Source organism: Chaetodon auriga, chromosome 4 (genome assembly GCF_051107435.1).
Source record: "Chaetodon auriga isolate fChaAug3 chromosome 4, fChaAug3.hap1, whole genome shotgun sequence".
Lineage (NCBI taxonomy): Eukaryota > Metazoa > Chordata > Actinopteri > Chaetodontiformes > Chaetodontidae > Chaetodon > Chaetodon auriga.
Window position 1 is genome coordinate 19,550,001 of NC_135077.1, and position 25,840 is coordinate 19,575,840.

General features: G+C 45.3%; 1 protein-coding gene across 9 annotated transcripts in view; it reads left to right on the forward strand.

Moving 5' to 3' along the window:
• lrba (LPS-responsive vesicle trafficking, beach and anchor containing) overlaps nt 1-25,840 on the forward strand; it is a 174,559-nt gene that overhangs the window by 64,040 nt on the left and 84,679 nt on the right. For all 9 annotated transcript variants that reach the window (XM_076729272.1, XM_076729263.1, XM_076729267.1 and 6 more), the window contains exons 34-36: nt 10,442-10,506; nt 12,710-12,818; nt 21,928-22,094. In XM_076729272.1, the coding sequence (XP_076585387.1) occupies nt 10,442-10,506; nt 12,710-12,818; nt 21,928-22,094 (341 nt within the window). The remainder of the gene's footprint in view (nt 1-10,441; nt 10,507-12,709; nt 12,819-21,927; nt 22,095-25,840) is intronic.

Below are 25,840 nucleotides of genomic sequence, written 5' to 3' on the forward strand. Positions count from 1 at the left end.
GCGGTCCAGAGTGGACAGTGAACCGTCCACAGCGCCTTATCTCTCCTCCACACCGCCATGCCTACCTTTCACCCCCCCCCCTGTCCCTGAGTGAGGGCGGAGAAACCGGAGAGAAGGCATCTCTGTCCGCAAGTATTGGTTTGAGGGTCAAGGGTGGCCGACCTGTCCGCGTCACCTCTGACCCGAGCGGCGGCCCCCCGCGGCCCGGCCAAACTGATGAGGAGGGATAATGTAGATTTGATGGTGCTTTGCATTGATTATCCCTCTCGTCTCTGTTGTCTTGTGGGTGTTTTGTTGCCAAGTTTATTTTGCTGCTGCCAGATTCATGAATACTAATTCGGGGATCATAAGCAGGCGTGGGTAGATCAATAATCGGGGATGTCAATAGATCACTTCAGGATGGCTGATTAGCATTAACAGACGCAGAGATACGGAGGCTGCTTGGTTACTGCGTGTTAACCCAAATACAGCGCAGTGTTTATGTGTAAATGCATCTCATATAAACAGTGTATTTATTCCCTACAGAAGCTCGATTTCATCGCTGAACACGCACAAACAGTCGCCTTCATACACACACACATCCAGCGACAAGGACGGCAGATAATAACTCCCCTCTGGCCCCTGTTTGCTGGCGTCTTAACAATTTAAAACACCTCATGAAAAAACAAAGATCTCCAATAATGCAAAAACACGTCTGATTAATGACGCCCTTCTCGCCGCTTCGCTCGGCCTTTTTTTTATCAGCTTTATTTTCTGAAGAAATAGCGGCTGTCATCTGGCTCTCTCTCCTCCACCTTCTCCCCCTTCTTAACCCCGCACCCTGTTTGGTTCCCATTATTCACTTCGCTTCATCTCTAAAAAGGTAATACGGTCGGATCACACATCTGTTTGGACGTCAGTGGCCGTGCATAGATTTGTGCTGGTGGGACACACGGAGGGAATGTGAGCCCCGTATTGTCCAGAGACGACGGAATAGCAGGAGTGAAAGCCAGATAGAAAACCAAAGAGAGAAGAATGACAGCCTCTAATGCACCTATTTGTCATATCTGTCAGGGTGTTGTTTAATGCTAATCTAATCAAAGGCAGAATCTTGGTGATTGCTCCTCTGCACAGCCCGTACCTCGCTTCCCCCTTTGGTCCCCAGCCCAAGCTATTTCTTCCTTTCTCCAAGCTACCCCACCCAATCTCTACAACACACACACACACACACACACACACACACACACACACACACACACACACACACACACACACACACACACACACACTCAGCGAGAGGGCCAGGGATTGGCTGGCGTAGTGTTGATTGCTTCAATAAATCATCCAACCAAATTCTCTCACAGCTAATGCAAATGTAATTTTATTGTTGTGTAAAGGGAGAGAGGGATGGGGGGGGGGGGGCGGCGGGGGGGCGATATACAGCTTTCCACTGGGGAAAAGGGGAAACAGGGACAGACTTTCCTCTGGGCTAAATTACAACATATAATTATTTGTGTGTTTGCTCTCCTTGTGGGGCAGTGAGAGTGAGCCTCCGCCATGATTGATGACGTTATTTAGGAAAGTTTGTTGGGCCCTCTGGCACAGGAAGCACTCAATTCTCTCACAGGAAGTGCCTCCGTGGCCATCTTGTGACTCCTTCCTGCCTTCAAGTCAACCGGCGGGGGGAGTAGACGGAGATGATTTTGATTGATTTTTTTTTTTCCCCTCCACCCCCCTCCCTCACCTCCATCGGAGATGCGATGCGATACCATCTCTGTGAAATTTTAATTAATTTCCCGGTTTTTGAGATGGAGTGGAGCCGGGGCGAAGGGTCAGGAGGCGAGGGACCGCAGAGCAGTTTTTAATCAGGGATCCTATGAAAGTTGCATTGGCGGCCACATCAGCTTGGCATTGAGGAGGGGATTGTAAACCGCTGTTTGATGGTGCCCCATTTCTAAACAACTACAACAGAGCTCCCAATTAAAGGACCATTTTGACCAGACATTAACTGTTGGGGTGGCATGCTGCCTTGTTCTCCGCTGTAATATTGATCCTCCAGGACTGCTGAATATACAAAATGAGGATTAATGATCATTTACTGTAGCTGCAACAGAGCAGAAAGAGTCACTCGTATCTGCACCTGGCGATGATGTCGAGTGCTAAAGCTAACTTTTTAAAACTCCATCGATTAATGAGCACTTGAGTTGCTCCATTAATTGCTTGGGCTATAAAATGTCAGAAAATTTGGGAAAAATGGTGTATACATATTTAAATAGCATTTAGCAGGTTGGAGCCAGTGATTTTTTTTTTTTTTTGGTCATTTTTGCATAAAAAATTACAAAGCACAGTATTTTTTGTCTATTCTCTTTATTATTTTTCTAGCTGAATCTTCTGCACAAAATGAGTTAGACATAAAAAAAATATTCAAGTCCTGTTTTTTAAAACCCTTTACTAAGAGTACGGTCATTTGTCTGATTACCAGCGTGCAGGAAAACATGACATGAATAGTCTTTGATGCACGTGGGCTCAGAGAGTGCAAATGACAGACAACCCAGGACATTTTCTTACGAAGCAGATGACTGTTCTACTCTGTGTGCTCCTTATCCACCCTGCTTTCTTAAAGTCTGTGTTAGTAAAGTCATACTTTATATTAATGTACACATATTCTCCATTAATTAGCTGCTTATTAGCAGCTTATTAGCACTTATTAATGCATGACCATATTCTACAACTACTAGTCCATTAACTATGAGTTTCCCCCAATAATCTCCTAATTACGTCTTTATTTATAGAAAGTAAGGACGTTGTTGTACACAAATTACAATCTTACAAACCGTAACCCCCAGAATGAGGCATTAATAAGTGCTTTATAGTAACTAATGAAGAGCCACTATGTTACTAATATCCATGCTGATTAGCAACTAGTTAATGGTGAATATGTGCACCTTTAATATATAGTGTGACCATAATTTGAGTGCAGTAAATACAATTTAAAGAGCCTCTGTGACGAGTTAAACAGTGTATGTGGAATAATTTGGTGCCAATTAGATCTTTTCACATAACTGGAGATTTTTGTGAAGGCGTTATCAAAACATCATCGCCCATCAAGGTTATTGAATATGATGTCTTCCTCAAAGTGGCTCTTGCATATTACATGAACACCGTCTAAGTTTCCTCCAGTCAGCCACGTTGGCGGAGGGTCTCGCATGCAAAGAGCCACTCTTCTCTGCCCCTGATTCGCCTTGACAGTTTCACTCTCCCTCTCGCACTTGTTTTCTCCCGTCTTTGTCATGTTTACGGCCAGCGTGTTGTTTCCTGGGTGCACTCCTTGAAGTGGCTTCCACCCAAAACATCTGATTAATAAATAATGCGCTGGGACAAGAGAAAGAGCTTTCCCCTGCGCTCGCTGCCGTCCGTCCCGGGCTTTGAGAAATCATCTCATCGGTTACTGGACAGTCTACGATGAGCAGAGGCCCATAAATCTCCTCAGTAGCTGCATTTGTGTCCTGTAGATCAGCCATTATTGTCCGGCCCCTCTGTCAGCCCATCCATCCTTCTGCCATTTATCAGAAATACATCCTGTACATGGACTGCAAGGAAGGAAAGGAGAGAGTTGTGGGGTGGAGGGGCCCTGGTTTCATGATGGTCAAGTCCAGATAGGACAGACTGCTCTTCCTTACATGTCAACATGTACCTAATGCTAAAAAAACAAAAACTTAAAGCCTGTTTTTAGACTGTTTTGACATTCTATGTAGTGTAATTCGATACTTTAGCTTAAAAAAACTCCACAAATTTTTTTTTTCCCACTTAGCTCCAATGGTATATAGCACTGCACATGCTTTTGTTTTTATATATAGAGATGAATCATCTGAATTTTTAGCTAGCCTGGCAATGCCATAGTGTCAGTCAGTCCACCACTTTGGTCCAGACTGAAATATCTCGGCACATATTGGACGGATTGTCATGAAATTTCAGGTTCCCCTCAGGATGAATCCTGCTGTGGTGACCCCCTGACCTTTCTCCTGTTGTCACCAGCACGTCAAAGTTTTCATTTGTCTAAGTCTTGCATGGAAAAGACTAGTGTTGAGCATGGGCTTAGCATGCTAACATGCTAAACTGATAAGCATTACATGGCAAGCATCAGCATGCGAGCATTGCCATTGTGAGCACCACAGTGCTGACTCAGTACATCCTCACTGAGCCAATAGCATGGCTATAAACTGTCTTGTTTTAACCTTATCTGACCCTACTGCTCTGAGCAAGAAAACTCTGATGTCTAAAACTAGGTGTGTGTAAGAAAATTTGAAATTCGGTCTGACCAACCCTTTAAGTTTCTGTAGTCAGTCAGATGTTTGTGTGTGATTATGTGGTTTATTGACTTTCATTAGCCGGCAAATACTGTTGTGTTGGCAATAATCCTTTCATAGTAATTCAATAACGTCAATGCTAAGCTGCTAATCCAGTGGCCACACATTATTATATGTTCCCAGCCAGTCACACCAAAGTTAACCTGTTTAACAGATGGGCACCTCTCTCCCGGTCAGCGGGGAGAAAGACATTGACTTCCCCAAACACTTGGCTCCTCCTGACCCTTGACCCTCTGACCTCCAGGTTGGAAGGAAGAGTGGTGGAGGTTTAAACCCCTGCAGTGAGGAAACATGCTGCACACAATCAATAGCTTAATCTTAGAAATGAGGGGATCAGTCAGAAGCTCAGTGGCCAATAAGTTAGTTTCACGGGTGCTTTTGTGTCTTATTACGTTGTTTTTTTGGAACGCTTTGGTGGTGAAAGCGAAGTCTGATGCTCGACTTGCTAAATACTCATTTATATCTGTCAGTGGACATATTTCTTGTTCTCCCCCGCGAGTGAGGCTTTGATGGATCAAGAGCAGACCATGTTGTATGAACCACTCGGGGAGCTCAGCGAGGTGAGAGAACTGACGAGGAATGTGATGAAACCAGGGGACAAAAATACTTTCCCCATCATTTTCCTCACAGTCAGACGCACACCCCACTGCGCAGTTAAACAGGCACACAAGGTTCAAGATCAGTGCAAATCAAAGTGTTATTTTTCCCCCCTCCCTCCCTGCTTGCCCGAGCCCTGTGTTCTGCCCCAGTGCCCCTTTACAGCCATGCCACGCGGCTCGGCGTCCCTGCCATCGCGCTGCAGTTCAGAGGATGATATCACGCTGTTGATTCTTTGAAAAGGTACTCTCCTGTGAGACGTAGAGAAAACACAGTAACACCAACTGGCACTTAATTCTGCAGGCTCCCTATCGTTGCAAACTATGCAGCCAGAGAGGGGGCAGCGGGGCGCGTTGTGTTGGAAGAGGTGGGGGTCAAGGGGCCTTCCTGACAGGAAGTGAAGCCTAGCTGAGAGAATCAGACGGGAGACTCCTCAGAAAACTGAGTGGCTTTTAATTTGGCTCCCGACCGGTTCTGCTGCGAGCCGGCTGCAAGTGGCCCAGCACCGGAGGGCCTCCAGTGACACGAATAATCACTTATTTATACACAGTGTATAATTTCAAATAAACGATTTTCCCTGACGGAGCCCTCTCCTCCTGACAGGCCCCGTGTTATAAGACCTGGGAATGTATTCTTATGTCTCTCCTCCTGCCATCCTCTCTCTGCTGTCCCGCTGATAAAATCACATACCAGCTTCTAAATTCTTCTCCCTGCATTTTTGATCGAGTCTTGTCAGTCCTGATCACACTTCAGAGGCCCGATCAAGAATTCAGGGCTGCACAAAGATCGACTTTTATACTGGTATTGTGCACAATAACTAAGTAATTAGTTGGTGTACTCGAGTGGACACAAAATACATGCCGGTGTTGAGGTTTTATGCTTGAAATAAGGGTATTACGATGGATTTTTGGCAAAAGCAGCAGATATTGACAGACAAAAGTTTCATGTGCTGTCGCTAGTTTCTGAAACTTACTTTAAAGGAAATGCTGCGTGTATCTGCAGAACAAACGCTGAATTCACTGATCCATCTTCCTCTATTTTATATAAATATGAAAAGTTACTAACATTTGTTATGCTTTTTTTTAAATGTCATTTGATTTTTACTAAATTCTAAGATATTTTTTATGAAAGGGGACTTCTTCTGCAGGCTGCTCTGTGACTGGATTAATGATGTGCTTCGTTAACAGCGGGTCAGCTGCACAGACGAGTTCTTTCAGACTTCTTAATTCTATGAACCTCTATTTTATGTTTGCTAAAAACAAATATCTGTCAGTGTTATGTCCGAATGCACTGTGAGCCAGACTGCCTTCAGATGTTTTTGGGAAGATCTGGTCCAGACACGATGACATTCATTCATTAAGGTTGTTTTCCTGATAAAGATTGCCTCTTAATACCAGGTGTGAATGGGGTCCAGGAAGGAAAACTGGACCCAGCTTCAGTGAGCTTCAGTGACAAAGCTCTCCTAAGTTGCACTGAAAAGTCTAAACCTGCAGCTCTAGTAAAAATAAATACATTGAAAGAAAAATCCAGTCATGAAAATGACATTGTTGGACGAGATGATGATCTCTTTTCTCGTTTCGGGCTGAACATCTGTTCCATTTGAAACAGCTGCACAGCGTTGAAGCGCTTCGACATCGTTGAAATCCACTGACAGTGTGCCGAATGAACCAAATACCAGATCTGTTACAAGTTTGAGAAATTAACTCTTTACAAAGGAGTCAGCTTTTTGTGATGTACTGCTGGCTTAAATGTCCTGTATTCCACTGAGTCATACTTTTCATACACAGCTCAAGCGCCCTGACATGTTTTTGGTTTGTCTGTTTGGCGTTTGGGGGGGTTTACGTCCTGATTTTTCACTCTGTGTTAGTGCAGCCACGAAAGTGTGAGTCCATGAAGCTGCTGGAGACCCTGCAGTATAAATATTTTGACATCAGTAAATATTCCTTCAGTTGTGAATTTGATCACGCAAACACCAATACGAGTGTCTGCTTTTCTTTAAGCAGATACCATCTGAGCACGCACATGTGGAGCGCTCCGAGGAGACACGCACACGCTTTTTTCAGACGCACCAACGAGCAGCAGACATATCAACTCCTGCATTAATCACTCAGAGGGACGACGCGAATAGCATGTTTGACTGTTTATGGTAAAAGTGAATTTTAGCTTTGTCTTTGTCTCACTCATCCGGCGGCTTTTTTTGGAGCCTGTTGACATGAGATGGCTGTTCGTAAACATGTGGCTCACGCAGCTACAAAGAATAGTTTCCCCGTCTGTTCTTCTCTGTGGCCGTCAGCACACAAAGGTCTAATTCGGACTGTCGAGATACGCCACCACCTGTCAGAGGAACTTTATGGCAGCGAGTGACAGAAGTATTCAGATTCACTCGTCTGCTTTGTCTTTTTGCCGTCTCATTGTGTGTCATCAAACTCCCGTCCATGTGAAAATCAGTAGCTCTCGGCCTCTTTAATTCGGCTTCTGCTGCTCTGCCACATTTGACATGAGGATTTATGCTTTTGCCGTCTCGTCTGAAGTTGTATTCCCACAGCCTTTCAAATCAACAAATACTTGTGATTATGAGTGATGCCACCGAAAAGCCCGACCGACTTATTTATTATTCCGGTCGAATCGAGACGTTTCTTTCCTCGGCGTTGGAAAATGTTTTCCTTGTGTTGTGGCGGGCCTGACGTTTGAAAGGCGATTTTGCTCAGGAGGTCTGTGTTTTCTCACCAGCGGTAGTGGTATATTTAGATGTTGATTATGGATAATCAGCTGTAATGACGGAAGTGCATGGCATGTGTGTTTAGACTCAATGCCATCATCATGGAACACAGACCAAACAGAGCTGTCTTATTGACTTCAGATTGAGGCAGGCATTTCCATTCATACACACCGTCACACACACAGAAAGGAAGAAAGGCAGCGAAACGTAGCCGCCGCTGGCAATATCAAACATCGGCAAAATTTCCGATCGGGATCAAGGGGCAGCCCCTCCCTCTCGCTCCGTCCTATCATCTGTTAGGAGGTCGGGTTAAAGGTGAGGGGTCACAAATGGCTGCTTGTATCTACTCATCAGGACGGCTGTGGTCACGGCCCCGATTGCGGCCATAAAAGCTGCGACTCTGCTGACCAGGGCAGCCAAAATCCAATATTCTATCACTGACCTGTCCCCGTTTCCTTTTTGTCACCGGGAGATGTCCCTCAGATCGGGGTCATTGCTTTTTTAATTCAACTAGAAGAGCCATTTTCTTAGCCCATAATGACACCATTAGTCTTGCTATCACCTTTGTCCGGGTCCACGAAATGCCAATGGCCTCCGCGCCGTTCGTCAAACCTAATTTAGGACCGAAGCCTTTCCGAGCTGCCGTGCCGTTTTGCGATATTCTCTTTTATTTCTGCTGAAGGAGCTTTTAGTTTTCCCTCAAATTCTTCGACTCCTGCATCAGAAATGAAGAAATCACATAAAGGAAATTTAACGTCACTGGCTTTCTGGTTCTCCGGGGAGAACGGCTCTATTTACGGCCTCACTTCCTGTGGTGTTTATTTGAAATCCAGCTCGCACAGACTGGCCCGTCCTGGAATATCCCCACAGCCACAGGCTCACACTCATGTTTAATGTCCTTCAACTACAGTCTATGGTTAAACTAGAGGGCCCCAAGGCTACTCTCACACACTTCCTCTGAAGCAAGCCTCAGCCGCAAAACCCTCTGCCAGTACTCAACTCCTAAACACTGTTTCCACTCCCGAGCCCAGACTTTTATTCCCTCTGTGCCCTCTTTATTTGGAATGTATTGTAAACACGGTCAATGCCAATATGGTCCTCCAGGACAAAAAGCAGCTATGAATTGAGGTTAAGCGTTAGGTTGTTGTCTGTATGACATGCAGTGGGTTACGGAGTGACGGTCGGCAGGCGTCTCAGAAAAGCGCCGTCTCTCGGCCCGGAGCGTGATTGGTCCTGATGGTTTCGCGTTTGTTGTGCTGAAAGGGAAAAGCTGTATGGTTTTGAAAATCATCGCATACGTGCAAATGTGTTTGGATGTGTATTAGGGATTCTTGTAAATCGATCTTTTCCTTCCTCCTGGCGGCGCTGATATCTCGTCCCCGCGGGCTCTCTCGGTTTACTGAAAGGCCAGTTTCTGCATAAACACACAGTTTCCTCTATCAGAGCGAGAGATGATGACAGCAGAGTTGAAGGGGTTTATGCTCGGATACGCACACACTCTGCGTGTCTTTCACTTGTAGTTGATTCGCAGCTCAATTACAATAACTGATTTAGAATCAGTTGTTTTGGGCCGTTTGTTAAAATGAGAATTTCTACAGGCTTGAGAAAAACGTGGTTATTTTCACCACGACTGGAACTGCCATCACACGAATGACACACTTTAATACAAGCTGAATAAAGTGGAGTGTACGGAGGCCTCAAGCTGTGATTAATGATTTTTTTTTTTAGAGTTTTTTTGGTAGTTTTGGTCTCTAACTCGAGCTTTTTTGCGCATATGTCTCCATCTCCCCTGAGAGGAAGAAGGGGGGGCGAGCGCTGTGAGGTTCAGACAGGCCTCATGACCTTGTTGCTTTATTATTCTTTTGACGGTTGTGTTGAAGGTGTTGAAATATTGAACAGAACATGAGAGATGATGACCGCTGAGTTTCCCTTCTCTCGTTGTCCCCTCGAAGTCGAGGATTTAAAGTCGCACGCGGCTGTGGCCGGATTGTTTAGACTGACACCTCGAACCATAACGTTGGTCAAAGAGGAGGAAATTTGTGTATTTACTTGTGATAAATGCACTCTCAACACAGCTCTTTCACTCCTCTCCACCAGTTTGCCAGCTGATTATGTTGCCCGCGCTGACCAAAGCAGTCAGTATTTCTTTTTTCTTTCAGTTGATATCAGACCTGCAGAGGCAGGAAAGCTCAGACACAGAGTCATCAGAGGGTATACAAGCTTTCTCCAGAGTCCATTTATGAAGAGACTAGAATTTAAAGAAATCAATCGTTGAACTATTCAAGCAAAAATGACAAACGTTCCCTCAGAATTTCCTTCTTTTTATACTCTTTTTTGTATATAATGTACAGATATATAGTTTATTTTTATTTTTTTAATCCCTTTTTATTGTTTATTTCTTCTTTTTCTACATTTCTACATCTTAATTTCCCTGGTGTGGGATCATTAAAGTTGAATCTTATCTTTGTTTTATATCATATACTCTATACAGTACAGTACTTTATATTGTATTCTCTGTTTTGTATTGTATTTATATTGGAAATCGACGCCTCCTCAGGATGCTGTGGTGGATGTGCTTAAAGATTTTCCACCATTTTTTCAACATGATTGGACTCGTACATCTTTAAACCTGCGTTATTTTTTAGTAGCTTTTAGACTGGAGGTCACTGTAACATCTGCTCCAGTTGTTGTCTGCATCTAAATGTTTCCAGTTTGTAAGTTTGAACTTTACTTTGTCTAACTTGGCAGAGTTGTTGATATTGTGTGTGTTCCCTTGCAGGAATGGCAGAACTCCATCCAGAAGAATGCAGGTCTAGCCTTCATCGAGCTGGTCAACGAGGGCAGGTAGGTGTAGCTCCGACCCGCTCAGTGCCGTCCTCTCTCCTTGCAGCAGCGCTTCTTCATTATCTTTCCAGCCTCTACCCATCAGACACGTTCCAATTTCACCTTTCCTGGATCCCATCACAGTCCCTCAGGCCCCCCAGGATCCCCAAGGCCCGTGTGATGGGGTGTCAGTTTAAGATTCTGGACAACAATCAATGATCGGGGGGGGTTGAAGAGGAGCTTGGGAGAGGGAGCATGGAAGAACCTTGAGTTCAAGGCTCCGTTCAATACCTGCTCATCCCAGAGGGATTTGGGGAAGAGGGTTAGAGAGATGGTGACAGGGCCTCTGATCGCTGGTTCCTCTGTGACACTTGGCTGGAAATGGCTCTTGATTTCCCCCCGTCCCGTCACTTTATGCCTTCCTGGTTGAGCCTTTATCTGCCTGTAATCATCTCTTCTGTCTGCCGCTGTCTTTTGTTTTTCGTCTGTTTTTCAATTATCCCGACATATGAGCCTCCCCGTCTCTTCCTAACAAGACTCTCATTCCCACATCAGTTCCTCTCAGGCCTCGAACCCTCATCGGTTTCAGATTTATCCATTATTGATCCTCGGCTTTAAGAATCGGCGGAGGCTAATCCACAGCAGCGCTAATGAGACGAGCCGCGCAGTCCTTAGAGTTCTTTGTGGAGACCAGGATTTGTAATTCACTTTAAAGAGGCTGATCTTACACAAGTGTAACTCCAGTCATTGTCGTACATGTGGATGCAAATGCGTGTCTGGTTTGTGTCTTCGTGGGAATCAGTCATTTAAACACGATAACGACCAAATTCAGTCATTCTTTTATTTATTTGATTGAATCCAGATTTCATGCTATACACAAGCGGTCCACCCTGATTGGGTTTTGTGAAAGCTGTGTAATGCTGTTCCTCCCTTAGAAGGTATTAAAAAGTCTTAAATTTGATTAATACTTCTCTTAAATGTTTTTTTTTCTTGCCTTAGGCAGTAACGCTTCTTCGAAAATGTGTCTGTATGTGATTTCAGGCTGTTGGGAGACATTAAACACGTGTAAATCACACGTGGTTTGACAGTGGATTGTGCATGCAGGCGGCTGTTCAGTCTTTTTTTTGTGGCGTTTCAGTCAGACCTATATACAAACAGCGTCACGGCTGCTCGCTACAGTAGCTTGAATCTCATCATCACACACGGCCAAGTGAAGATTTTAGCTCAAATTAAATGAGATGTCATTTTATTGGTCAGTCCATCCATTTTCTGCTACTTATCTGGGTCCAGGTCACATAAATCACATTAATTCATTTTATCATTTGGGAAATACGGAAGAAAAACTAATTTATCATCCTCTCTCTGTACTTTCATACTTGTTTGACTGTTGATAGATATGAAATAGCATTCTTAAAGGTATCTTAAAAAGTCTTGAATTGAACTTCCTGCAGAAACCCTTTATTATATTACTTATTACAAAGTATTTTACTTTCCTTTGTCCCCTTTAAAAATGTCTGTTTTGTCCATATGCACAGTCTTGAACACAGCAGAGCACCATAAAGAAGGGCAGGGGCTCGGTTATTGATAGCAGGGCCTTGACAGGGCCATAGAGGCTGCAGAGGCCCCAGCACCTCCGCTCCCCTGCTGCCCTGTGCTGAAACAGCAGGCTTAGGTTACAGCCATCCCCTGGCCCCTAAACCCCCCACCCCACAGTCAGCCCCAGCCCGCCCGATCCCTCCTCTCCGGCCCCTAGTCTGTTATTGTTCCACTTTGCACAGTCCTGACCTTTAGGGCTGCAGAGAGGTTTCTTCGACCTGCGCACACATCACACGCATGTTTCATCAACACTGATAAGAAGAGGGAGGTAGACTACATATGTAGCAACATGGGCAGAGATCCTCCCTCCTGTCAGATGCATATCATTAACAAATCAATTAGCACCTGCACCCTAGTTAGAGGATCTCTCTGGTTTTGTTTTGTTTCCAGATTAGATTTTCTGCTAATTTTGCACGGTTCTTTTTCAGCATTTTATGGATATTACATGGCTATCACAGTGTTGCACAGATGTTTTAAATACTCCGAAGCTCAAGATTTTATGATATTGCTAAACATCTGTCTGACATTTTCTCCTCTTTGACTGAAGTAAATTGACATCCATATACCTTTTATAAGAAGTAATAATTGTATGTGCATGTGGGCTGACGTCCATCTGCCCTCTCTTCAGGCTGCTGAGTCACACCATGAAGGACCACCTGGTTCGTGTGGCTAATGAAGCTGAATTTATCCTGAGCCGACAGAGGGCTGAAGACATCCATAAACACGCAGAGTTTGAGGTAAGATGCTGCACAGCTCTGGCAAGTACGAGAACAAAATGGGCTTTGACATGATTTCTTATTTTGTAAGTAAACTAAATGGTCTGTAGATGAAGGAAAACATTAAAGTCTGCCCAAAATATATTGAGTTTACAAGTGCTCGGTCGCAGCCTGCAAACAGAAACAATATTCTGCAAGTTAAAGCTGAAATCTGTCACTTTTCAAAGATGACTGAGCTTTGAGCGCTGCATCTGTGAAGCTCTCATCGCTGGTGCTGCGCAGTCAAAGTGTGATCTGCAGACCAGATAACGAGACGGCATTGAAATGATTTTCTGAAGTTAGTAAGTTGGACGGCCGTGGCGGTGACAGCCAGACATGTGCGACCTGACAAATCTCATCAGCATTTCTCCATAGAAGAGTGTCTCGCACCCTCAAGATGTTAAGATACATTAATAAAGAAAGAAATACACATCTCAACTTTAATTACAGCCTCAAGAGATTAGAAGATTAAGCTAGTGAAAGATTCCAATACAGCCTTTTTTCTGCACCAAGAAAAAATGTTAACCAAGCATAATCAAGACATATTTCTTCCTGTGAGATCTGCAGGAACTTCAGGCCTGTTAAGCTCAGACAGCGAGGTCCATTTGTAGCTTCAGGCCCATCGCACTAAGACTCCTTTGATAGAAATGTTTAATAGTTTGATATTCCAGTCGGAGTGTAGAGGAGCAGATCCAGTGACTACTTAAAACTTGTCCGTCAAGTTTTAAGATCTGTCACAGCAAACCTGGAGGATAAATGATTGCTTTTCAAACATAACCCTGTGCTAATCGTGAACACACACACACACACACACACACACACACAGAAAACACACAGACGTGCGTGCACGCTGGAGTAGTTTGAGGCTGGAGATCACGCTTGGCACATATCGCTAACCAAACATTGTGTAGTGTTAATTTATCCCTGCGCCTCCCGTCTAACTGCAGCCTTGCCCCTGAAACATAACTTCTCCCCCTCCTCTTCCGACCAGCTCTCAGGACAAACGTTGCCATTCACATGTGGCTGCAGGGCCAACTCTACCCTGACCCATGGGCACCCTTCGTTGCCCCTTTCCCAGTCCAGCTCCTCTAACCGCCTCCCACGCCCCCTCCTCTGCTTTCTAGATCTCACCAAAATCATTTCCTGTCCTGCTGAGATCCTGTCCATTATACTCCCGCTGGGGGTGTATTTTGCCAGTGACAGGAATATGGCATTCTCCCCTCTCTTCCATCCCTCCCTCATTTCTCAGGAACCTGCCAGCACTAAAAGCTGCAGACAGACCTGAGAGGTGCTGGCCTGAAGGGCTGACTGTGTGTTAACCCACCACCTCCACCCCCACCGCCGAGCCTCAGCCCCCACTTTGCAGTAAAATGTGATGCTTTTTTTAAGGTTCAAGGAAGGGTCTCTCTTACATTCGGGTAAAGTGAAATCCCCGAGGAGTGTTGAAAGTCAATCAGAGGGGTGGGGGCACAACTCCTGCACATCAAAGTTTGCTCTGTGATTGCTATGTTTTGCTCTCTTTCCTGGATCGACTGCTTTTCTTTGTAACTGACATTGTGTTTTTGTGAACCCGTATTACTCTCTCTGCTCCAATTGTCAGTCATTCGCACAGTATTATCTGACACGATCTGACCTGATCATTAACAGCACAGCGTGATTTAGCTCTACGAGGTTGATGCAGCAGTTTTTTATTCTATTGCATACCCAGCTTTTTTGATAAGGTGTGCAGTATTTGTGCTCTTGCAGAAGTGCATGTGCAGTATGTCAGCTTGGACAGCTGTCTTCATCAGAGCTGCACAAGTAAAAATGGCTCAGAGTATGTTGCCTGACTGGCAGACAGACAGACTTGGCAGCCAGTCTGCACACGGCAGCCCCAAATGATCCTGCTCTGCCTCGGCCTCTTGCTGTGGCCGCGGGCCACACGCTGTCTGAGAAATCGAGAAGGGATTGGGACGTGCTTACACAAACTCCCAGGCATTTGTCCCTCATTCCTAACCTAGCATACAGTGATTTGGCACGTAACAGACTGACTGTCCCGTGATTGTTTTGTTGTTGCTGCAAGTCCTGTTATATCGGTTTTTTTTTTGTGTATTCTCTTTCTTTATTACCTTATTTTTCTCTCTGAATCTTTTGTGCTCTTAATATGTGCACTTTATGTCTAGAGAACAACAGCTGGACATAAGAATAAACAATTTAACCGACAGAATTCAAGTCGTAAGAGTACGACTATTTGTCTGATTACCAGCGTGCAGGAAAACATGACGTGAATAGACTTTGATGCATGTTGGGACAACAAGTGCAAATGACAGACAACCCAGGACATTTTGTTATGTCTCCTCATCCACTCTGTTTTCTACAGTCATATATATTATATGTAGACATGGAGCTCCTTTCTTCATACGGTCACACTTCATACTGAGGTACACACATTCAGCATTTACTAGCTGCTTGTTAGCATGCATATTAGTATCATATTGGCTCTTCATTGGTCACTATAAAGCACTTATTAATGCCTTTTTCTGGAGGTGAGGGTTATTAATAGCCAGTGTGCTGCCAATGTGCATGCTAGATAATAAGCAGCTTGATGATGGTGAATGTGTGCACCTTAATGTGAAGTGTTAGTACAGTACGGTGTGCATTGTAAAAGCAGTCAGGGTTTATTACATTTCCAAATGAAGCAGCACTATCAGTTACTCAAACCGTCGCTCAGCCAACTGCAAAAATCCAACTATTAGAAACCTTATAACTTCCCATTTGTTGTGTTTCCGCGTTGTCATCTGAAACTCGCTCTGCCTTTGCAATCTCCCAGCCGTCCTTAATCAGATACCCACCGCAGCTCGTCCCAAACTATGTTTCACAATTGAATTCCCCACTTAAATGCAGTTGCTCCGCGGTGACCTCTGAGAAGAAGTGAGCCCCTGATAAGTCTTGCTCTGATATTGCTGTATTGATTTTTGCCTCCGTGCAGGCCCTGCTTGAGCCTGCTGGAGCCGACGGTTTCATTTTGCACTGCCACAATAAAAATAACAGGCCAATGAAACATCCCCCCTGAGGGCGGGGGTGGAGGGTTTTGAAATAATTTTCAGCTCTGTCCCAGTTTTTTTTTAAAGCCCTGTTCCTCTGTATTGTGTTGCAGTGACACTGTAGGTTGGGTTATTGTTTTGTGAGAAATGAACTTGAAAACAGGCGTCCAGAATGACTCATTTAGGATGTCATTGTGTTGCACTGGAAGCGAGGAGGTTTGCGAAGTCGTGCAGCATCAGTTGCCAGAACATAATCTGCATCCTCCCTCACTATGCTGCTCTGCTTTTAAGAGCTCTTGGAGTTAAACGGCAGCAGCGGATGCCAACCAAGGCACCAGAAAAGAGAATAATTCAATACATAAAAACAAATTTATGTTTGCTCCTTGTCAGAGTTCATATCCTTGTGAAGGCAGCGATAGAGGATTTAGATACCCGTTTGCCCCAGAGACATAACATATGCTTTCTCTCTCATGCTGTCTCTCCCTCGCTCTCCCTCACACTCTCACTGGCTCTCTGTGGGACAGAATTGAGTTATCTTTGGCCCTGAGAGTAAGTTATTACACTGGGCTTAGGGTGAAACAGATGAAGATAACTAGGGGGAAATCCAATTACCTTTTAGGGTTCTCTATCTGAAAGGATCCTTAATGTGAAGGAGATCTGCAGATCGGATGCTGCTGGCCAGCACGGCAAATGACAGACTCCGATATCTTCCAGAGGAGCAGGAAGGAGAGGGAGCCCAAGAGATAGAAAGGAGGAGAGAGAAATCGAACTCCCTCTTTTTATGGGGTTGTTCATTAGGGATGAAATGTGGTGGGCTCAGGGGCACAAGGGCAGATGAGAAGGTCCAGATAGGAAAGAGTGAGCAAGACCCAAGTCATTTCTATTCTTCCTTCCTTTCCCTTCTGCTCAGTCGTCTTCTTTTTTTTTTTTATATACCCCCTTGATTCATCCTCTGCTGTTATATGGAGTAATTGAATTGACTGTCTGAGAGATCCCGTGAAAGCCAGACGATAGAAGCTAATTAGTGCTTGGCGTCATTGTCTCCCCTCTGCTGAGCTTGTAAAACGATCCGGTCCTTCTCCTCACGTTAATGACATTAACATCGAGCTGATGCTCATTATGTCCTGTTATCATAGCACAGGTCTTTGGAAACTTGTGCGTCGCAGAGAGAGGCTTGGCCGGGATGCTCTGTAACGGCTCCAGAGCTGACCGAACACATTTAAATATAACCAGCGGGCGGATAAGTTCACTGATTCAACAAAACCCTTTTGCAACAGTTACCTTTATTGTTAAAACAGAAGCAGTTTGCTGAACAAGGGTTACTCAAACACACACAGGAAGAGCCGAGAACCACGACTCCCAAAGGCTATTTACACCACATCAGTCGCCGCGCTCGGACTGATAGCTGCCACCAACTGTAGCTTGCTGTCATGTAGTTGTCGCAACTGTAATGTAGTATGTCAGCAGGGCTGGATGCCCAGACACTTCATTATGGGCAAAACTGCTGTCAAGAGGATGAGAGGAAAAAAAAAAAAAAAAAGAGGTGCATGTCTGTGTTTGTGACAGCATTGTTGCCCAACCGCCAGGACGTTCGGTGCTTTTTCAAGAAGACAAACGTGAGAAATTTCATAAAGTGGTGAGAAAAAAACTCCTCAAACAGCAGATCTCTGAATACAAAATGCTGCCGTTGACAGAATGCAGAGCGAGTTGGCATCTTCGCTTCCTGTCTGCCTTTTTTTTTTTCGTAACTGTACAACATGGGCTATTTCACTGAAGGCATCAGGAGGTGGGATGGGAGAAGTGGGGGACACTGGATGGTCGGGGAGCAGTAGTCTCAGTCCCGCTGACTTGTCTGCGTAATGAAGTCCCCAGGTACCTCCTCCGCAGCTGCCATCATTATGTGTGACCAGCTAGCCCCGAAATATGACTTTACTCCACAGTTTCCTTTGACATGGTCTCTGTAGTCAGCGGGAGAATGTTCTCCTTTATTTCTCCTTTGAGCTCCCCATTCAGAATAAACGTCCCCATGTTAAAACAATTTCTAATTCATGCAGAGCAGACTTGTGTTGTTATGTGGCTTTTTATATTTTGCTGCTTGTTTTTGAATTAAAACCTGAGCTCAGTGCCGCTGCCCTGCGTTCACGATTTCAGGCACCGGCCGATCCGGAGGACGCGTATTTTTCATCTGTGGCGTCCTTCCTTCATTTGACTATTTTTCACCTCCAGACGACACTTTAACACGTATGATTTTTCACGTGGCGTGACCTTGGAGCTGAGCGGGGAGTCGTCGTAAAAAGACGGCAGCGAACGCAGACTGATGCGGCTTTGCAGAGAAAAGGGGTTTCTGGGTAGGGGAGATGAAGAGGCTGCCAGCTGAGCATGGTGAACAGTCCATTAAAGATCAGCCAGAGACAGTGTGAGGGGAGGAGCAGGCTGGAGGAGGAGGAGCAGGAGGAGATACTTTGATAAGTGTTGCGCCTGTGTTAACCTTGATGGCCGCGAGCACTGGGCCAGTGCCAGCAGCAGGGATCTGTTTCAACTGGATTAGATTTTTTTTTTTCCTCCTGTGCTCCAAGAGACGGAAAAAAAATCAATACTTGGGCTCACGGCGTGACAGGGGCATCATTTCAGAATTGAAGTGGCTGTCAGGCATTGTCATTTGGTGACTTTTGTTCGCCATTGTACTTTTAAGCCCTCATTTTTCTCCCCCTCCTCTCCCCTTCACCCGTTTCTTCCCTCGCCCATTGTCTGAATTCCCCTGGTGACATTTTATGTTGCAATTTGAAAACTCGAGGGCAAGAGATCAAGTGCACGAGAATCTCTTTGAAACCAATTGGTGGACTGGTTCAGCATCTACTTTTGTTCCGCCGCCCCCATCCTCCTTTCTCATTTCATCCTCTTGTCTCCCTAGACCTCCATTGTGTTCCAGGAGGAATTTATTTGTGGTGTATTTGCATTCTCTGATACCAGACAAGGACAAGCCTGATGTCTCGCCTTCTTCTGGACAGTTTCTCTGCCCGCTTGTAAATGAAACCCTCTGGGAGTGCTTGTCGACGGATGTGAGAAATTGCAGATTCTCGCAGAGCGATGGCCCGGCCACGCCGAGTGTGCGCAGCCCCGATGTGCCACCAGTGTCAAGACATTGGAAATCAAGCGCTTTAATAACATCTCGGCCGGTTTCGTTTCGTCCCCCCTGTTCTCCGACAGAACCTTGAGACCCTGGCTTTGTCAGTCGGCGCGTTGAAGGCTGCGGCACGGCACCACCACCAGACCCCTCTCTGTCACTCTAATTGATAAACATAGGGCTGATATCTTGTAATGAGCCTCCCTTCTCCAGCCCATTATACTGGTTAACCCTCTCAACCCAGCATGGGAGGAGGAGGAGGGGAACCGAGGCATCATCTGACAACAACTACAGCATTTAGATAAGGCTGACACTGTTACAACACCAGCACCACTGTGAAACTCATCGCCTCGTCCCCCCGCCTTATTATTTGACGGATCAGCTTGGCACAAATGCGAGCGGTAACCGCCACAACAGCGTTTAGCGACAGACGGACGATTTGCCTGTTATCCTCTGGTTCGAAAATTAGGTTCGGTCACGTCATTAAAATGTTTCGAGGGTTTGTCTCCGTACATGGGTGTTGCCATTTTCTGCCATTATGAGATTTTAGAGATGATTACTGTTCTTTCCACTCCCCAGTCGCCTCCTTAGCGGCCCGTTTCCTCCCCAAACTCCAGCACACATCCATGGTTATTTATTTGAACCGCTGATGAATTGTGGGAGACACGACTCAGTGTAATTGACTCGATTAATGCCAGCCATTATCATTTCGTCTTCACCGAGCTGTCTCCCCCGGCGGCGCAGGCACTCGCGCCGGCCGACCCTGTCAGCCGGGCCATGTAATGGAAGGTGCTGCCCATGATTACAGTGTCGCAAGTCATAACGGTCTCACTGCCAGCAAGTTGTGCCCTGGTGGCTGTGTGGGCAGGAGGCTGCAGCCATCGTCAGCCGTTCCCTTTCCTCAGCTGCGCTCCTTTCACTCGCCGAGGTTTGTCTCTGGGCACGTCTTTTCATTTTAGGCTTGTCCTCTCGTCAAAACATGCACACGGACCGCTTCAGTCACTCCAGAAGAGGCATGTTTCTAATTGCAAATGGGAACAGATACTTTTAATTTGCTTCTTATGTTTCCTCAGCATTCCTTGAAAGGAAAGAAAGAGCAGTTTGTTTGAAAATACCCCAAATGCTCCTTTTTTTACTTTCTGCCCTTTATCCGGTCTGAGGGCCTGCATGGAAGTGAAGGCAGGATGGTGCCAACTGGGAGATTTAGTTATTCGCTTTAACCTTCATAATAACATAACATAATAAGTCCTTCATAATACTCTGGCACATTCTCTGACTTCACATCAACGGAATGGCCCCCGGAATTAACAGTGACTTGTCTTTTCCACTTACAAGCAAACCCAACTTTGGACTTTAATGGCGCTACTTATGCCTTCAGCTTTTTTCGTTGTTATTTTAGGGGTGAGTCTGTGAATTTGGCCTTTTCTCCTGCAGTCGACTTTGGCTTGGGATATGAGAGAAGCCCATTACGGCATGGAGGGTTTGGGTGTTTGGGCAGGCTCCACGCACAGGTGATGAAGTGTTTGTTTATGGTTATGAGTTTGAACCCAGCGCTGTTGATTAGTGCTGCAGACTTTGCGAGTCTCAGACAGGAGAAGATGGAAATGGACTCTGTGTAGGTGTGCTACTTACTTTTGCTAAAATGGATCATTTCTGTAATCGTGTATGGATACGTTTCTGTGTCGTCCCAGATGAACACATTATGCGACACTTTGATGCTGAGCATAACCGGACACGTGGCTCCCCCCCCCCATCCTCTCAGACCCTTCCTTTGGTCCAGCTTTTCGCTCGTTCCAGTTCCTATTAGCCTTCAGTGCCACTGATCAAGATTAATGGACATGCAACACACACACTCACACACACACGGCAAGGCAAAGGATCCTCTGGTTGAGAATTTGAGACGCTCAGAAATTCCGTTTCCTCACTCGCTCTGTTTGGCCGTTTCTAAGGTCATGCTGCTGGAAGGTCAAGGCCCACTTTAATGCCACACAAAGAGACATAGATTGATAATTAAGGCCCAACAGCCTGCAGAAAAGCCCCCCTAATGTGATTTATACCGATAGATTTTCTGTCAGATATGAAATGTTGTCGTTCAAATTGAAGAGGAGGACCCATTATAAAGCACTTTAGTGGTAACTTTGGAAAAGCAGGTTGCATTTGTTCAGCTGTAACTGTATGACTGTTGTACCAATGGGTTAGTTTAAGGTTAATCTGATAAGGAGAGTAATATACAACTGAAGCCGCATTAATAATTGAATGAGCTTTGCTTCTTAAGACTGCAGCCATTTGCTTCAGCTGGAGAAAACACAAACGCACCGCTGCAGGCCTGATGATCTGTCCACCTCTCTGTACTATACATAGCTCATGTTTTTCTATCCCCTCCCTTTCCACTGGCTCCCCTTCACTAAGAATTTAACTTTGAAACAATTCTTTCAAAGTAATGCCACGAGTTTGCAGCTGAAATTGATCCTGAAGCCGAGATTGGAAATCAAAACGCTGTTTCAAATTCTGCCTGTTATTTCCAGAAGGTGTTTTAGCATCGCTGCAGAGTTCAAAGGCCCATTCTGATAACAAATTCCGACAGAGAAAAATGTCCTCCCCGTGCATTGTGGGTATCGTGTGATTTGGTGTGCCGGGGGACATTAGTAAATACGTGTCCACTGTTATTAATCAACATGACACGAGGACAGAAATGACCCCGTGCTTTTCATTTGGTTCCACTCAGAGTAGAGTTTCTATACGTGAAAGCTCTGTTCTGCTCGTGTTTGTAGTCTTACTTCCTACAGATCTCTCTCTGTATATTTGATTTTCAGGATGCTAACACTATGATTTATATACTGTAAAATCCATTCTCTTGGCACATGTGCGCACGTGTTTGCAGCGTGTACACACTCGCGATGCCTTCACTTGCAGACTGTGTAATGTGTTTCTTTTTCCGTCCCAGTCTAACTGCGCTCAGTACGCGGCGGAGAAGCGAGACGAGGAGAAAATGTGTGACCACCTGATCCGAGCAGCCAAGTACCGCGACCACGTGACGGCCACGCAGCTCGTCCAGAAGATCGTCAACATCCTCACCGACAAACATGGAGCCTGGGGAAGCTCTGCCGTGAGGTACAGCAACACCTGTGTCTAAAAACGGCACCAAAACACAAAGATTTCTGAAGTTCTTACGTTTTTAATTTGTCAATTTGCCTTCAGCTAAGATGCTCTTCAGAATTTGTCACAAGGGGGAAAACATCCTCTCTTGCTGCTAAGGTTTTCTTTGCTCAGTCGCACTTATGTACACATAAAGCATTTCACATAATGCACATGTTTAATCCAGTCTTGGCACATGGCAGGTCCTTTCTGCACGTATTGTTTTGTAAATGTAAAAAAACATCCTTTGATTCTACATTTTATCACACATGTGTTTGGCTCTCCATACGTCAGGCTGTTTTCCACAGGAAGTGACAGTGTTGCTTAAGTGAAGCATCATACAGAAAATCTTTAATCACCAGGATGCACCTGTTTTGTTTTTTTTATGAACCGTGTTCATAGCATGCAATTTTCTCCGCCTCATATTATTCAAAGCGCCGTAATGGTTTTAATCTCATCATAATCTTTTCTCATCCCCCCAATACTCATGACTTTGATTAAATTAGATCTGCAAAGGTGAAAATGTCAGCTGTGGGTTGAATGATGCATTGACTCTGGAGGGAGATGAAAGCCATTTAAACAGCTCCGCTCCCATTAAGAACAGAGGGAACCCTATCCTCTGTGTTTGTTTCACCAAATAGGCAGCAGAATCCAATGCAGCTATTCCCTAATGATGGCTGTTTGTGCAGGTAGTGTGTAATGGCGAGCTGGAGAGACGGCCGCTGGCTCGTGCTTGTTAGGCTGAACCGACTCTCCAGAGACTCGTCTGGCGAGGGTTAGTTTGCTGTTGGAACAGGAGTCTATCTCTGGCTGCCTTTGTTTTCCTTTCTGTTTTTTTTTTCCTCTTATATCAAGACATGGTGCGTTATTTGTCATATTTTTCTTTCCTTGATCCCATCTCCCTCCCTCCCTTTCTATTAGTCTCTATATGTACTCACACAAGGCTGTGCTGTTTACTATGGAGATTGTGTTCTACGAGCCCTGGCCAGAAAAGTCCCCCATTACCGGCCCTTTATGCCGTTGCACTATTGATGGTTTTCCTAATGGCTGCCGATGGGCGCACAGAGGCATTGGCACTGGGCCTTGGAGTGCAGCGCTCTTTTAATAAATCACAATCAGTCCTGTGCCATTACATCAATATTTTTGGTCAATTACTGTGAAGGTCAGGTGGTGCAGCTTCGCACCAGAGGCCGCGGTATGCGGGCATAGCAGAAACATCTGGTGCTGCAAACCCCCAGAAAAAGAACAAGCGAAAGGAAACGATGGACGCAGACGGGAAAAAAGTCACGAGCACACCTGCATACCTGCAGGCGGCCTAATATAAGAGATGCTCTTTGCCTAATTATTTACAGGCTGTAACGTGTGCTGCCTGTAAATACGGACGGGAGGGCCAGGACGGATACGCGCAGGGAAACCCGCAACCTTTTTCCAGCTGTGAAAATGAAATCCAGGAACACAAAGACAATACGCGGCCATGATTACGACCTTTTGTTGCTTGGGTGTAAAATCCGAGTCTGCCTGCTCACACGCCATAAAAACGTATTCCCCAAAGTTTCCATTCAATAAAGAGTCTGAAACTGAAAATATTATTTTCTCACAAGCTGATGGGAATTGTTGTTTCCTCACGGCAGGCATCTAATATCTTCTGACATGGTGTGACCCGCCTGAATGCAATTTGTGTCTTAATATCCAGCTTACAGCGGCCCCGGCCTCTGGAGGAAAGAGGTGTTAGGTGATTTTCCTTCTTCCATTCCCCTGCTTCGTCTTTCCTCTGTCTGCCGTTCTCTCTCTCTCTCCTCCTCTGTCGTCGTCACAACGTACAATTTCTTTTCTCCTGTTCTCTCACTCCTCGTCCTTTTGCTCTTTCTCGTCTCACCGTCTGCCTCGGTTGTATCACCGGGCGTCCAGGGAGGATTCCTTCCGGCAGACAGAGGCTGCATCTATCGTTTTCGTGCCCTTGTCTGTCACCTGGCGTCAGGACAAAGACGGATCCACAGACAGACAGAGAGGTCGACTACCTGTTCATCCATACGTTTCTGTCCCGGCGCCCTGAGACTCAGGTGTACAACATGCCCGCCTGCTGTCTCTTTAAAGGAGGAAAAAAAAAGTAAATGAACCACTAGCAAGATAGCCACAAATGAAACAACTGGCAGATTTCATTTTTTTCTCTCCACATGTCTCCAGTCCCCCCCCCTCCCCTCTTTCTTTGAGCTTGGGTCCGCTGAGCATCCAGACTGCCGCGGTGTTTATTTGGGTCAGGAATCATCTTTCATGTATATGACACCTAGACAAAGTCGACGGACAGAGAGGGGAGATGAGGGCAGATGATGGAGAACGCCAACTCGCCGTCTCCGGGGACACACACTGCTCTCCTCTTTTTCCCCCCTCTCATACCTTCTCTTTATTGCATTCTAATAGGCTGACTAATGTACCATGGAAATTCACTCTGGATGCAGGAAGCGGGGGAAGTAAAAGGAAGGTGGCAGCTGAGAAAAGGTTAAAGCGTGATGTGGAAGCACGTGTTTTTATCCCGAGCTGCTGTTGACGGTGGACTGATGCCGTCTGTTTGGAAACATTATTCAGGAGGAGGTTTTAGGTGTGCTCTCTAGCATTTTCTGTTCTCCTACTTTGTCTCACGAAGCAGCAGCAGCATCCTTTTCATTCCTGCTGTATCCCAACAATCCTCACCTACAGCTCGTACCCCCAAAACACTCCCACCTCCAGCACCAGCTCCTCTCCCTCTGCTCCTCCTCCCTCATATAAGCAGCTCATTTTCTGCAGCACCACTGCTCTAATGGACGCCCTCAGGCTAGAGGCTTCCCAGCCAAGGGACATCCATCTTTTGGCATGTCACACTCCCGCCCGGCAAAAAATCTTTGTGATGTGCACTCCAATTTTTCTTCAGTAAATCAAATCATCCTTCCTTCAGAAAGACGAATGCTTTAGGGTTGGAGTGTTATAGAGAAAATCAATGCCGGCAAAATTGAAACAGTATGCCCCCGTATTGATCGGCCTTGTGAGATCGAAAACGAACAGCTTTGTAACTGTTCCGCCGGACAGTTAGCTGACCTGTAATGGACAAACTATTGATATTAGCATTACTATTTTATCTTGTGCTATGTCATTTCGCCAGCACACCATTGAGGGAAAGAAGACGGAGCAGAACGTCCTCAGTTAGAGAAGGTTTCTCCTTCTGTTCCACCAATGATACAGAAGATGCTGGGAAATGGTGTCTATACAATATACTTCATTTTCAATTTTTTCCCTTTATGTCATATCCCCGTTTGATTTACAGCATTGCATCTGCTACATAAACAGCAGAACAGCTACTACATATAAACATGTTCTGTTGCTCATTAGTGCTGCAACTTGTGACTGTTTTCTTTTTAAATTAATCTCAAGATCATTTTTACAATTAATTAATACCTTGTTTAGACTGTAAAATGTTAAAAAGTGGTGAAAAATACTATCATAAATTGCTTTGTTTTGTTCATCCAACAGTCCAAAGCAGGAAAGTGTTTAAAACAGCAAAGCAGCAAATAGTCACCTTCAGGAAGCTGGTCGCTTGATAAACAAACAATTTTCAGACTTGTTATTAATCATTTTCAGTGGATTGAGTAATCGATTTGTTGTTTCAGCCTGACAGTATAGTATATGATGCATAAACAAAGTAAGTACAGAGCACGTACTGCAGTAGATCTACTCTCAGTATCTGCTCTTCT